Source organism: Saccostrea cucullata, unplaced genomic scaffold (genome assembly GCF_032062105.1).
Source record: "Saccostrea cucullata isolate Sc308-1 unplaced genomic scaffold, CSIRO_AGI_Scuc_v1 ctg4123, whole genome shotgun sequence".
Lineage (NCBI taxonomy): Eukaryota > Metazoa > Mollusca > Bivalvia > Ostreida > Ostreidae > Saccostrea > Saccostrea cuccullata.
The window spans coordinates 18,789-35,000 of NW_026941637.1; the positions used below are offsets into that span (position 1 = coordinate 18,789).

At 31.3% G+C, this 16,212-nt stretch overlaps 1 protein-coding gene across 2 annotated transcripts in view; it reads right to left on the reverse strand.

The window, feature by feature from the left end:
* Window positions 1-6,368: 6,368 nt before the first annotated feature.
* The window catches only part of LOC134258193 (uncharacterized), a 36,122-nt gene continuing 26,278 nt past the window's right edge, over window positions 6,369-16,212 (reverse strand). The window contains exons 1-4 of one of the 2 annotated variants that reach the window (XM_062740733.1): window positions 12,260-12,382; window positions 8,017-8,072; window positions 7,382-7,507; window positions 6,369-7,089 (exon numbers count right to left, since the gene is read on the reverse strand). In XM_062740733.1, coding sequence (XP_062596717.1) covers window positions 6,392-7,089; window positions 7,382-7,507; window positions 8,017-8,072; window positions 12,260-12,360 — 981 coding nt within the window. In that variant the 5' untranslated portion in view covers window positions 12,361-12,382 and the 3' untranslated portion in view covers window positions 6,369-6,391. Of the gene's footprint in view, window positions 7,090-7,381; window positions 7,508-8,016; window positions 8,073-12,259; window positions 12,383-16,212 lie in introns of those variants that run through there. The other variant, XM_062740734.1, reaches the window with a different exon arrangement.

Below are 16,212 nucleotides of genomic sequence, written 5' to 3' on the forward strand. Positions count from 1 at the left end.
TATATCATTGCTATTAGCTGTCTATTCGGAATGAACCAAACAGTCGTAGCTAAGGTAATTCGTTTCAACAAAACAGCATACTTACAGTGTATGAGTTATGAATGCATTGTTTATTATGCATTTCCAACGTATAGAACTATACAGAATTTCGCAAATAAAAGAAACAAAAGAAACCCCTTTCATTACTAATATTTTTGTACTGTGAACGTTTTAGCCTACAGAACGCGATAAAAAAGCAAAAGAATAATTAACAGAAAAATCGATGTTAAGTTACTAGAATTGGATATAGAATTTGTTTTGTTATCAAAACAACCATTTACCTTTATAATCAATTTTCAGTCGTAGTAAACACAATTTAAAAAAAAAAAAACAGTTCACCAAATGATGAAATTATTTCGACTATCAAATTATTCAAGAGTTCTACGCAACAATATATTCAAGAAGTGGTGGAAATTGGATGTGGATACATAAGATGCCCAATGAACATTTGGATATTTTGAAAACACAAGATTTTGCCAGCTCTAAAACTTACGACTTTTCAACTTTATACAGACTATTCCCTTCAATAAATCACAATAAGTCTAGACTTTTTGATATCATTGGTTTTTTCAATAAAAATGGAGCTCGTAGATTTACTTACCTTGTCATAGGTAATTTGCAAAATTTATTAAAAAAAAAAAAACATTTTGATTGTACACACATGTACTCTGGTGTCGACTTCAAAAGGATGCCTGAGTTTCTGTTTCACAATATCTACGTTACTTTGGGAGACAAGGTCTTTCAACAACTAATTGGAATTTTCAAAGGTATCAATTGCTCCCCTTTATTAGCAGACCTATTTTTGTATTCATATTAAGCAGAATTTGTGCAAAGTATTATGCTTAAAAACAAGAAAACGCTTGCTATGGCCTTCAAATCGACATTAATATATATCGACGACGTTTTGTCAATTAACAATAAAAGCAATTTCCATTTCTATGACGATACGATGGATCCTAGTGAGTTTGAGATAAAAGATACCACAGAAGTAGACACTTCTGTTTCATTAATTTACCTTAAAAAGACATTATTGGTGATCTATTTACCAAGCTCTATGATAAACGCAATGACTTTACTGTTTTTTATAGCCAGCTTCCCTTTCGCTATGTAATTCATCACCTGCATACAGAGTTTATGTATCTCAGTTGCTTCAATACACAAGAGCATGGAATCGTTAATTCCATATGTTCCATCCATGCGCCGCAAGAGCGTTTGCAGACATCAGTTGCAATTAACATTATTCCAATAGCACTTTCCCTGTATATGAAACAAACAATAAAGATCATCGATATATCTACGTTTTATAATTCACGAAGCTCTGAAATATGTTTAATATTTTTATCTTCTTTTTTTAATATAGCCATTGGATCAAGATGGGTGCTTAACAGCAAAGATAGAAAAAGTAGACCAGTGCCCCCATTCAAAACATGATTGGGAATTACAATCAAAAATAAAGATGTGTTCAAACATAATCTTACCATGCCTCAACCATAACTTAAAGTATCACTGTCTGATCAATACTTGGCGAAATGAGACGTTCTCCATTTGTGCAATACCAGATTATATTATTGGTATGTTTTTCTTCATAATCTAACTATTATTTAAATTTCATTGTCCTAAAGATAAAATTATGTTGTGCAGATTCATCTCTGCAGCAATACATTTAGTTTTTATGTTGTTTTTTTCCTAGAAAAATATAAGTTATTATTTAACCAAACTGAAAATTAAAATTATTTAAAAGTCTTGTAAAGTTTTTGAAGTGAAGTCAATTCTTTTCCTGACTTATTACCGGTAAAAGGAAGCACGGGAATGCAATATTAATAATTATTTAAATCTGAGTTGTTTATCAATTGCAAAGCTATTGGAGGAACAATTATGAATGCTTTTAAAAGGTTACCATTGCGCTGAATTCAATGTAAAGGGAAGCAGATTGCAGCCAAATTACTATACGGATTGCAAAAACTTTTCTGTATCATGCCCATTCAAGTATCTCTCAACACAAGCTTTTAAATGTAAGTATTCTTTTGATAGATTAAAAACACAATTTTAAATATTTTTCACTATAGAAATCAACGGAAAACTAAAAATATTTTTTAAACATGTTTTCCCTGTGACACAAGAATTCCTTTTTGTATGTTATATGAACTATTATTTTACAAATTCCAACAAAAGCTTTTTGTGTGTCACAGGGGTGGGGGGGGGGGGGTATGTTTATTAACTAAAAAGCCACAAAAATGCTTATTGTTCACCAATTTCAAAGCGATTAACAATAAACATTACAGTTCATTTATCTATATCTATGTTTAATTTCTTTGCCTAAAACATAAAGGAGGATATGAGGAACATTTAATCATATCCAACACTATTTCAAAATATTGAGATACCTGAAAGTCTGATTTCAATCAAAAATAGCGTCTACCTCTTTTTTTCGCAAAAGCTATGGATAATTTACTATTTCATTAAATACCACTGAACTAAAAGAGGAATTTATGGCCAAATTGAAATTTATATTGAATTAAATGGTTTTCAAATTGTATGTGGGAATCGAGAGTTAGCGTGTTTATTTCCTTCCAAAGATCATTCTTAAAAATAGTGAACTGGTTTGATTTTTTTTTTCGATTCGAAATTCATCAGAATTGCTAAAGCGAATTAGTCTATCTTAAAGAAATTCAATCTATGGATGTGACGAATCATTGATATACATGTAGCAGGATACAAATCAATTCTTTAGAACTTCTTATAGTTTTACTTGAGTGAAATTATTATACAGACCTGATTAATATTAATAGATCAGGAGTGTTACAATTTGGTAAACAACAAAGAAACCTCAGATTCTCTTAAAAAGACAAACAGACACGGAAACCCTGACAGCCAAAACAAAAGTCAAAAGTATGTTGAATTTAGAATCATCTAATTGTTTATTCAATACTTAATATTTATCGAACTTTTCTGAAACGAATGTGTATCGTTTTATCTTTCTGAATTCACTTTTTCCTGCTTTATTTTCAGGTTGCCATCCTACGATGCGATTTTTTTTCTTGTCTTACTATTTTTTGCCTTGATATGGAATGTGTGAATTTTAACGAGACCTGGCAGCGACATGTGGTTGTTTATTCCCACTTACAGACCTACAGATATATATTTATTTGATGTCTTTGTGTGGGGTTGTAAATTTCAACGAGATATAATTTCTAAGTATTTATACTAATTAACACTTAAGATGAATTTTTAATTTTGTTTTAATCTTTACAAAAGAAAAGATTTTTTTAAATGAGGGAAGTTATATTTTACCCTTGAAAACAAGAAGACAAGACTAAGTAAAGGATATATACGCTGAATATTGATTTACATGTACATGCATTTTTTTCTTTTCATTTATCGCTTTTGTTTGTGATAAGTATATCAAAAAAATACTTACTAGGTAATTTATCCTTACATAGATATCAAAATGTCTTATTTTTTGTTATTGTAAAGCCAAAGATTTTATTTTTTATCATCATGTGGTTATTAGAATTTAATCAGAATGGCCCTGCAGTAAATAACGTGTTTGAAATCACCTAAATGAGTCACCTTGACATTATGAATTCGAAAATTTTAATTTTTTTTTTTGTTAAACTTATATGAAAAAAACTTTCTTTCACGAAGTTTGTCAATAACTATTAAAAACAAATAATTCAGAAATGTACTACACTGTAAGTGTGCGTAACGTTGTCAATGAATTATTTCATTTGACTATTATGTTTATCTTATAATACAATTTTAGAATAGGAAAATAATAATCCTGAAAAGAAGGCGCAACATCTGTATTTTAAAAGAAGACAGAGTTATTCTTTTTTCTCACAACACTTGTGGATCGCTGAGATCTATGAAAATTATTTCAAAATTATTTGACGGGTTATTTTACTGCTGAAATAAAAATCGGTAGTTTTGGGTCTATCTTTTTTTTTTCAACGGAAGTTTTGAGAGCATTGCCGAATTTATGGTTAATTTAAGCACATAAATAAAGTCATATGATTTTTCTCGCAATATTTCTTGAATAAAGGCCTGTTCTAGCTAATAGTACACTATTAGTTGCATTTCCACCATGTACATGCTATACTTATTAAACTCCTGGAAAAGTTACATGTGTACTTGTTCGATAGCAGGGTCAATTGTATTAATTGTTATTTAAGTATAAAATGATTTCTTATAAGTGTTGAACTCACCATAAATGTGTATTTCTATGTATTTTTTAAACAGAATTATCGTAAAGCGGAGAATACAAAGTCATATCTGTAAATAAAAACAGAAATTTACTTCAATCCCGATGTAAATTAAATGACAACCCTTTCGCAGATCTTTAACTTACCAACAAGGGAATACACATAATTGCGATATTGCAACCTCTCAAACTTCGTTTGGAAGGGATAGTAAAATATATGTAAAATATATTGATCTATGTAACTTTTGCAGAAGTGAACGTAGAAGATTAGAGCATTTATTAAATTTAGTTAATTCGTTTTAAGTTATGATGTATGCTTGGTTCAATGCCTTTTTTCATACACTAGTGTAACTGTTTAAAAAAAACGTTTTGTTGTACTGAAAGGGGGGGGGGGTATTAAGAGTAATTATTTTTCTTTTAAAATTGATGTTTTGGAAATAAATTAGTTTAATACATTTAAAATTATTTGTATCAATGTGTGTAAAAGTTGATCACTGAAAAAAATATTGTAAACGTGCACCTTAGCTTATTTAGGCGAAAAAAGAAAGAAAACTCTTATAGAACTTAATGGATACGACTATGTATGAATAGGATAATGTGTTGTCAATATCTCTCATATTGTAATTGGATATATATTTGTCTTTTAAGTAGGTAATTGCGAATGATGTGTACTTGAAATGTATTTGAACTGTATACAGGCACGTGGGAACTGGGGAGGGGGGTGGGGTGGGGGGGGGCCTTGCTCCCCACTTTTTCCACAAACGTACTTATAGTCTAGTTAGCCCCCCCCCCCCACTATCACTGATGTATGGAAAATGTAGTGTAAAATAATTGGTACTGAAGGTAGCTGATAACGAAAAATAAATGCCCTCTACACACCCCCTCCCCCCACGAAATAGGATTTTCGACATTGGGCGACTTTGGTCCTGTTTTTGCTTGCCAACCTATTTCAGGTAAGTAAAAAAACATCTTTGGCTGCCCCCCTTTCAAAAACAATGCTACGTGCCTAGTATATATAGAGGGTCATATGCATGAAAAAAAATCTGGAATATGTACGGTATTTTTTTAAAAACATTTCAGAATATTGAATACTAGTATCATCTTTATGCATTTTGTTTTCATTTGGATTTTCATCAATGAAAAAATAAGCTGTAGGTTGTATGCATCAGAAGATATCAAAACTAAGAGCCTAGGTTATAGGTAGATATTACTGTCTATAACTGGTGCATTGAAAGCTTGTGAATAAGAAAATGGGACTTAATATCATGTATGTTTGGAGTATTGCTGTTAGTTTGTACTTTTCATTTCTAAATATTATTCTTCATATATTGTTAAGTTAAAAACTGTAGTATTGGAATTTAATGGCAATTCCTGTTTCGTTCATCCTTTTTGCATTTTTTTTTTACTGAAATCGAATTCCTTGAATATGCCCAATTTTTTTTAGGTTAAACTAATGCAATTTCATTGAGTTATTATTTTCTTGTTAGTTTGAAAAGCGGCAGCAAGAGTTATCCCTCCTTTTCCCCATCATTTTTTTTCTTTTCAGAATAAGTATATTAGTGATTGAGAGTTTATTTGAAAACCGTATACGCCCTTGAATAGAAACTGCGAGTGTACATTTCAATAAAGTGTGTAAATATAATCTGAGTAAACTAATTATTTACTTGATTAAAACTTTGAAAACGCAAAGCACTCTTTTTTTTTATTTTGAGCCACTATAATATGAATTCACTGTATACCTAAGATAACAAAAAAAAAAAACGCAAGCAGGTGAGTAGAGATGCATTGAGTGGACATGCTAACTACACTGTCATAAAGAATTATCTTGGCTTAATTAACTAAGTATATTAATTTGCCAAAGAGAGATAAAAAAAAAAAACTTTGCGTTGACCCTTATTTGATTTTGATTCATTCCACGGCAATTGTTTTCATGGGTCTCTGTGTTCCCTAAATTCCTAATAGTCAATATACAATGCAACTGTCTGGACGGAATATGTTTTTTCTTATCTTTGCATTTCATTTTTTGGAATGTTAAGAGACAAAGTAGAACAAATACATGAATTTTAATATAGGTTATATTAGAGCAATACCAGAGAAAAAAATACCGATCAAATCTCGAATATTTGGACATTAATATGCATTATAAGTAAGCTAACTTTCACAATCTGGGCAGCATGGTACACTGATGTATTCATTTTCATGTGAAACTTTCGTAGTAGTTTTTAACTGATTTTCGTCAGATACCTCCTTTACATCCGTATAGCAGTCGAGTTCATATTGGGAACATTGACTCATGTTGTAAATTGTTTCTTCTTGTCCCAAGGGTTTAATTGTGCATAGATGCAATTGGGTTTTGCCATCAATCGATTCACCTTTCCTGTTTTGTTCCCGTTTTTCTTTATCGACCTCAGTGTTTGAAAAACAACTATTTTTGGTGTCTGTATTGCCCTTGTCTGTTGTAATTTCCAAGAAGCAGGAATTGTTTTCTGTGCAATGTGATATTATGATTTTCGTATTTCCTCTGCATGTATTTTTAACAGCATCTTTTGATTCAATCAATGCACATTTTCGTTCTTTCTCATTGAAAATTGCATAATTTCTTTTAGCACGACGTTTACATATAAAAACATTGATTACTGTGAACAAAATGAGTACAAGTAGTACCCCAGCAATATAAAGAAGGAAATCGCGAAGGGAAAACGAAATAATTTGATTTACCGGCGAGGGAGATCGCTGGAGACTTTTCAAAGACAATTCGTTTTCTGTAGATGATGTCGTAACAATAGTGAAGAATTCAAAGGTGTCTGTTGATGACTGATCCGATGATGCATGGATATTTGTTGTGTTGACTGAAAAAAAGAATAAATACCATAGACAACAGGCCACAAAATCCTAAAGTGCAAACATAGATTAAACAAAATCTTGTTTCTGAAAATCTTTGAGCTTTATTTTTCATGTGAAAAAAAAACTATATTTGGATTATATTTAAATACAAACAAACTTTTTGATATTGTTTTGTAATCAGAATTATTTCAGAATTTTCATTCAATTGAAATCTTGACATACACTTTTTCAACGACTATGATAAGTCCGTGAAAATGATAAGATATATGTGTATCAACTGTTAAATATAAAATATACCTAAACAACCCGTGATAAAGTTGCATGTCTGTTGTTCACATTGGCATTCTTCATCACAATCTGTTCCGTAATGTGGATATGGACATGACATATTACAGTAAAGGTCGTAATACCCTGTTCTACACTCTGAAAAAGGAAGATTAATAAAGAATAATAAAAAAATGTTGAAATAAATTAGGTGTTTTCTACAGCCTTTCCGGTATTGCTAAGGGAGAACTTTTGAATAGAAAAAACAAGACTGTTTTGAAATTTATAGTGATTTGTTTTTTTTCAAGTGACATTGTTTTTAAAATCTAATATGTTCTTTTTTTCTTTTACTTTGTTCGATACTATTTAATACAGCATTAGCTTATACAGGTAAAAAGTACATGTATATATTATACATGTATGTTCATAAAATTAATATAGAGGTTAAAGTCTGTTATTATTATACATGTATGTAAGAAATATTTTATATGCGTAAAGAGCAATTGTCCACTTTGTTGGTAACCTTTAATGTTAATATTAGCCACAATTTTTGTTTATTGATCAAAAGCTTTTGCTTGATCACTAAAAAAACAACTTCAATATACATTTTTGTCTTTTGTCGTTTTTACACAGCAGTTTGGAAAAGAGGAGGAATAAAAAGTATTTACTTTTACAGCCCTGTAGGTCTTCATCCCATGTATAGCCGAAGCAGCATTCATTTTCCCTTGTGAAAAAAATGGATAAATAGTTCAAATGGCTTCAAATATTCAGAGCATGAAATTTAAATATGAACTTCAAGTACATGCATATATGGTGATAACGAAAAAAAAAATAAATTCTGATATTGACAGGTTTGGTTTCATGTTTCCGGATTCTGATATAAAATAAGAAGGTTATATTTACGTGTAAATGCAATTAAAAATGCAAATGACATAATTGTACATGAGCAGTATCATGTACAGTGTAATTGGGAATATGTATAGTTAAGATCAATAAGGAACATAAGTCAACAGACACATATTACATCAGGCGTAATTTGTTAATTCCTTTAAGTAAGGATATGGAGATAACGAATAGTATTTAATCTCAAAGTCCATTAAACAATATGCAAAATCAGAGCAGAGCAAACACGGACCTCCGAAACAATCGAGGTGGGATCAGGTGCAATGGATAAGTGAGCATCCCCTGGTCACTGCCGCCGTGTGCTCGTTGTCATGATCAGGAAATTACGGAAAAAATCTGTCGTCAATTCGGGGTATAAATAAATAATGGACTAACGATTGGTATGAAAAATGTCAGTCAGCATTTAAGTCAATAAATTGTATTTGCTGACAAGGTAATTGTATCGACAAGGTGATTGTATGAAGTTTCATCGAGATTTTTTTTTCAATCATTATATGATTGATTGTATATTGTTTAACGTCCCTCTCGAGAATTGTTCACTCATATGGAGACGCCACCACTTGCCGGTGGAGAGCTGCAAATTTTGTCCTATGCTCGGCACTCAGGACCATTGAACAGGGAGGGATCTTTTTCGTGCCAGCACCTACTGCGACACGGGACCTCGGTTTATACGGTTTCATCCGAAGGACCGGTCTCCACGTCCCACAGTGGGATTCGAACCCGCGACGTAAGGATTGACTCCTTACATCGCGACTCTAGAGCAGACGCTCTAACCACTGCGCCACGCGGGCGACTTCAATCATTTTAAAACCTGGAAATGATGACACTGAGCACTTTCTTTTCTTAAGAAACACTGAATGCTTGCTTCGTGATTGGGAGACCAGGGTAAGATTATTGTTCTCCCCGCATCGTCAGATCTGAGACGCGTAATCATAGGTTACGACTGTTCTATTGCAAACAGACTGGTATAAGAAAACAATGGCTATTCCCATGAGGCCTTAGATACCCATATAAAGGTAAGTAATTACAGGATAAGGAACTTTCTTTTCCCAATGGCCATGAAAGCCGAATATAGGTTTAACATTGATATCCTTCATCGGATTATATCTGAGCGTACCTAATATATCTCACACAGAATACAAAATAACAGTCAATTAATAAAAATATTGAGAAGATCTTAAAATGTTTTTCTTTAATGTTTTAATCAATTTATCTTAATTTTTTCACCCCCAGAATTGTTCTGTAGGTGTCAAATCATTGATTCCCTATATTAAGATTCTAAACCTACATGAAATACTTTCATTTTTATTTCATGACCGTTTTATTATTTTTTCTTGTTGCAAAACCCCAGAGTTTATTCATTTGTTAGAACGATCATTTCTGAAATGTCCGACAAAAATCCAGAAAATATTTAAGTGAATTATTCAACGGTATTAAGAACAACCAATAATTTGAAGGTTATTCATCTACAAGAACCAGATCAATTTCACAAATGGAAAGACTCCTTTAAAGAAAATATTTGAAACGTAGGTACGATAAGGCTTTCAAGAGAATATTTTAGTGTACTCTGTTCAAGCACTTCTCTGAACTACAAATGTATGACGTCATTATTGAAAAAGTCATTGCATACTTGAGCTGTAATGAGGAGAGAGTGTCATAAACTTGACACCTTATTTCAATATGCATATAAAGATGCAGAATGCTAGCTAAAAATAAACGTGTTTTTATCATTTTTTCAAAAATCTAATATATCTGTACAACTTAGATAACTTTGCTTTGTTAGTCTCGTTAAAGAATCTATGTGTTCAAACTACGTACAAAAATATACGCTTGACATTTACACTTTTTTATACCAGTGGACAGAGGCAGAATTCATAATACTGTAAATAACTTTTTAATCGCGAGAACTTTATTTTCGCGTAATTACGCGAGACAGTGTACTCGCGAAAATTTAATGCTCGCGTATAATAGTATTCCTTAAGAATATATAAAGCAATAACCACAACTCGCGAAAATTTTGTCTCGCTAATAAAGAGTCAATGACGATCTCGCGAAAATAATGTGTCGCGAAAATTTAGTGATCTACAGTATGTATATAAAAGAGCCTGGCTCAAGTTATTAATAAGGATTTATTTAATATTTTTTGTGGAAATATGTAAGAGGGGTTTCCCCTCTAACTGATAAAATCAACTTTGCAATGCAGTGTTACGTTTTAAATGCATTTTTTAGCTCCGGGAAGCCTTAACAGTACTGCGAAAGGAAGGAGGAAAAAATGATATGAGATTGATAGAAGATATGTTGGACTCCGATCAATAGCAAAAGAGGAAAAACATTTATCTTTATGAAAAAAAAAATAATCAGACTCTTGGAAAGCATATGCATATTTTTGTTCTCTCAAATGTATGCAATTTAGATTCAATCCATTTCATTGCGTTCCTAATACATGCATTATCACATTAAGACATTTACACTGTATTTGTAGACCAGAAATTTGAGACTTCTCTTTCAATACTTTTTTTTTTAAACTGAATAAAATGCATCATGATAAAATAAACTTGTTTTTTTCAATGTCCCTGTCAAGAGTTCCATATGCTTCGCATGAAAATCTTTTTTTCCTTAGTAATAATTACTCCGGAAAAAAAGAAAATCTTATACAGCACACAAACCAATATTTTTGGTCATATAGATTCCTTACTTTTTGCGAGTACTTTTTATCGCGAACTGGGTCTTGAAATCACGTAAAGACGCGAGAATTATAATTCGCGAATGACGTCATTATTGAAAATGACGCCAAGTGATTGCATACTTGAGCTGTAATGATGGAGAGAGTGTCATAGATTTCAGCACCATAGAAATAAAAGCGAGTAACATTTTTTTCCGAGTGACGCTTCTCGCGAAATTACGCGCAAATTAATTCCTCGTGTATAATTAGGAATCTACAGTATTATTTTATTTTCCTACAGATATAGAAAGTTTGTTGTTACTGAAGTAGAGGAGTTACATTTGTAAGATTTCACTCATCCTTGTTATACATACATTGGCATTTTTATTTTATAATTTTTTTGGGTAAAGTAATCTAGCGTCCTCTTAAAACTGTGATAAATTCTTTAAAGTCATCATTTGTTTTTTACTTTTTAATTGTGATTTCAGTCAGCAAATATAAACGCTATTTGTTTATTTTGTAATGTCAAAATATGCCACAAAATGTCTCATATAATTAAAAAAAACTGAATGTCCAAAAGGAAATTGATAACGATGTTCATAACAGAATTACACAGAATTCAAAAGAATCTGAATAAATGACAACATTGTATATCATGAGAGATAAAACAATGTAGATAACATTAAAGATCAGGTAATTTGGTGTAATCCGTATGATAGATCGATTGGTGCTCTATACTTTTCTCTCATCATATTCAACCCTCATGAAATAATAAACTTATGAAGAGCAAAGACTGGTCCAGTTACATAGTGCATTGCAATTTATTTATTCTTCATACTTTTTTTTGTTTTTGTTTTCCTGTGTTGGGGATGAAATACGTTTAATTTCATTTGTCTATTAATTGTTTTTATCTTGTTTAACGTGCCTTAGTAAATTTTTCACTAATATAAAGACGTCTTCATTTGTCAGTGGAAGGCAAGAAATATTAGCCATTGTTCGGAACTCAGAGCCATTGAACAGGAAGGAATCGTTTTGGTGCCAACAACTTCTGCAGCACGGAAATTGGTTTTAACAGTTTCATCGAATGAACTGCTATTCATGTCCTGAAGTGGATTCTAACCTGCGACGAATGAATCCCTAACTCTGGACTAGACGCTGTAACCACTGCGCTACGGGCTCGACGGATTTGCTTATAATATGTGATAATAATTTTGTTTGATGCTCGTACAAAACTGGATATTTAATGAAAAACAACCATGTAGTATATATGTCAAAAACAAAAGATTGATTAATATTTTATAATGAAGATGTGAATTATGTCAATTCCATTAAAAATAAGTTCTTACCCGTCACATATCCGAGGCTTCAGCGTTGTACTATTTACTGTCAATGTTTGTAAATATAGCATAAAAATAAAAACAATAAAAACACGTGTACATGCTGTCATTTCTCTCTACTCTCTGGCATTGGTGTTTACTGAAAATTTTATGTTTCATGGAGATATACAAAAAAGGTCAGATTATAAATGGGTCATTAAAATTTGCATTTCCTTTATTCGGGGAAGTATTTTTCTTCGTTGGAGCCATTTTATATTGACTATTCACTAAGTATTACAGTATCACCCCTGTTTTGCCTTGTTAGTCTACACGTCTTAACCCTTTTCGTTTCAACATTGACCTTCTTCAAGACTTCCATTTTACATCAAAAACAATGAAAATATCCATTATTACATCAATTATGGTACGACCAGATGGACGAAGACACAGTCTATTTAAAGAATCTCTTTTCCTCTATTTTATTTTTAAAGCTTAAGATTTTTAAAGAAATGGGCACCACGCATTTTATTTATTCATTTATTTTTTTGGTTTGGTGTAAACAAATTGAGGATGACTCCGAACTGGAGTATAGAAAAGCGCAAGGGATGAACCTTCTCGAGTCAAGTGATGTAAGAGGTGGAACATTGTGTTTTAGCAGTTGCTTGACATTATAAAGTTTCTAATTTTCCGTGAGAAATTGATAGAATTTTGCAACTTTAAACGCATCAAATGTAACACTTTTGATATTAGTGATTCCATTTTATCCCCAATTATGTTTTTGTGAAGATCAGTACACAATATTTAATTTTTGGAGTTTTGGTGTAAGTACATATTATGTTAAAAACGATGGAATTAGTTTTCATTTTATGAACTTTTCATGTCACCAAGAGGGAAAACATTGTTTTTGATTAAAAAATGCGGAATAGTAGAAACTGGACAATTAAAAGAAACAACATTGACTTTAGTGCATTGGTCTCATTTTTCTTTTCTAAAAGAATGCGAAAGGAATGAAATAAAAACTAATGATAATATGACCTGAATAATCATAAAAGATGCATTCATCTTTGCTTTTCATTATATATTTTTTTTAGTTAAAGTCCTACACGCTCTATGAACCCCGAATTTTGTGTGAAACAAAATGATAAATGATTTGAAACACATGAAGTGTAATGAGAAATACTTTCCACAAAATTTCACTACAGACGTGGTTGTAAAAACAAAACAATTAAGCAATATCTGGCAGTTAAGAATTCAGTCTCTTCATGAATATTGATGAAGGAAGTGCTTAAATAGTAGGCCTATATATAGAGACGCATGTCAACGGGAAAACACAGACGAGCTACATTGTAGGCATGTTGCATTTCGACATTAATTATTAATAAAAGGTTAATATGTGTCATAACAGAGTAGATGGTTGATACTGATTACATTAAAATATAAATATCATTAAGTGTAAGATGCTTGTCATCAACGTCAAAAGTGAGTAGTATATCAAACGACCTACCTTATTTTCTTCACGGCATGTTTGTTTATCAATCTAAAAGTAGCGACGGCGTCACGTAAAAGATTTATTTAAAAATAGCTACATAGTATTGTATTTCTCTCCTAGCAGGAATGTAAATAATTATAAATTGATAAATTTATAACGCGTTTAATTCTAAAAATGTAATTAACAGTACTTTCGCAACTTTTATTGATAAACAAAATATGTAAATTTCCAATCTTGTTTAAACTGGTGCAACTTATAGAGTGTATACTTTTAACAGATGCCAAGAGTAGAATTTCTCAAGTCTCTATGTTTTTATTGTTTATTTTTATAAATAATTTACAGATTCTTTATTCTTATTTGTATTGCTGTCCTCTGCTATCTGTCATAGTTAAATGTTACAGAAGACTAGTATAAAATTACAAATTTGGAGGTCTGAGCCTCAGTTTTGGCGTTTTCATGGGTCTTAATTGCGTTGAGTGATTGAAATTTTTACAATTTACCATTAGAACAGTTATATGTTTGACATTTTCAAAAAGTATGAAAGAGAGTACTAAAACTAATGTCGAGTGCAACAGAAACATCTGTAAAACTTATGTCTCTCACTGCTATTCTATGTATACACATAATAACTCATTAAGTCTTGACAGATTAAAGCAGGTGTCAGTGCCTAAGATTCAAATTGCTTAAAACTTCACTTGACCCTGCATTCTTTGCACTTTGTAACACTACATATAGGAGACTCCATTTCCAGCATTTTACATCAAGGAATATTATTTTTGTACCTATTAGCAAAAATCATTATTATTAATTACATCGGATAAATAGAATATTATACTTTTTTCTATTAAAACTTTTTTTCCAAATATATATGCAAATATGTGTGCAAAACATGTTCATAAAACAACGAGTAAACCTACCGACACTTGACTTTAATGATTGTGTTCAAGTGTGCAGCTAGATTGTGTATTTTAACGTTAAAGGGGTAGACCCACAATCAAAGAGCTCATGACAATATACATATGTACATGTACGTCATTCTTCATTTTCATCATCCTAACTCAATTCAGACACATTGAATAAGCTTTCATCACATAAACGGACTTTATCCTTGTCTCCTTTAACATAGTAATATCTGTGAATCCACAATATAAGTTTGTTTAACATTATGTCTAAGTCATTGAATCAAGTTTTTAAGAATAAGTTTTAAGTCTAAAATCATATAAACAGTGACTGATCTCATAAATTGTTTGAGTAATACAATGGGCCAAAATGCAGTATCACAAGACTTTTCCTTTGAAATCTAGAAAAAAAAAATTAGCCTTGCCCATCAAATGAGGGACTAAGAGGAAACAAAATTCTTTCATAAATAGCTCTTTCACAGCATCATATAAATGAAAAGAGTAGTAAAATCTAATGAGAAAAATCTCTATCTCATTATCTTTATAACATAAATCATAGACAAAATTATATCTCATCTTGATGAAAAATTGGAGGTAAGTCATACTCCTTGCTCGCAAATAAATTTAATTTAGTTTTAATTTTTGTCATTTTAGTAAATATATAAAATAAAACTGTACACTTTTTAGTACGTACGCATAACCATAGAAATTGGAATGAGGTGAGCAGTGGTGGTACCCCGAATACCACCACTGGTATTAGTTTAACATTAAATAATCGAAATTTACATCTCTCTCTCTCTCTCTCTCTCTCTCTCTTGTTCTTTTTTTTACTTCGACATTTTAAAATGTTTTTCACTTAACTCATTTATTTAGGAATAGACTCCTACACATCAGTTTAAGCTAGCCATTGTCACAAAGGCACAGTTTCTTGTCTGTCCAATTTTCTGTTGATTATCATCAAGTGATTCGATGTAAGGATTACCGTGATAACGCAGCATCAAAAGAAACGAATGTGCATTTTCTATTGCAAAATTCATTGAGTTTTATTATCTGATAATCAAAAATGACAAAAAATAATATCTGACAATCTTGTGAATATGTTAATAATAACTAACACTGGAAACACCTGTACTAAATATATTCCAATATATAATATTATCTTTTTATAACCTCTATGAAATGCTAGTGTTGTTTGCTTCCGCGCTTTTTTAAGACTATCTGGACGTTAGAGTGAATTTACTAGGTAAGATGTAATTATTGGTATGCGTTTGAAAACAATTATTATACCTTTTAGAATTTCAAATATATTTTAATCATCCCCCAGAGCCTCAGAAGAATACTCTGTCCTTCAAAAATAACGAAATCTATAAAATCCGTGACAAAGTGTAAAGATCCGCAATGTGGCACATGTTCTGTTTTAAGAGAAGGAACGTCATTTACCTTCAAAGAAAACGATTTCTTTATTAATTCAAACATAACATGTGAGTCCCAAAATTTAATATATGTTATTACTTGCGGAGGATGTAACCGATTTTCTCTCTCTCTCTCTCTCTCTCTCTCTCTCTCTCTCTCTCTCTCTCTCTCTCTCTCTCTCT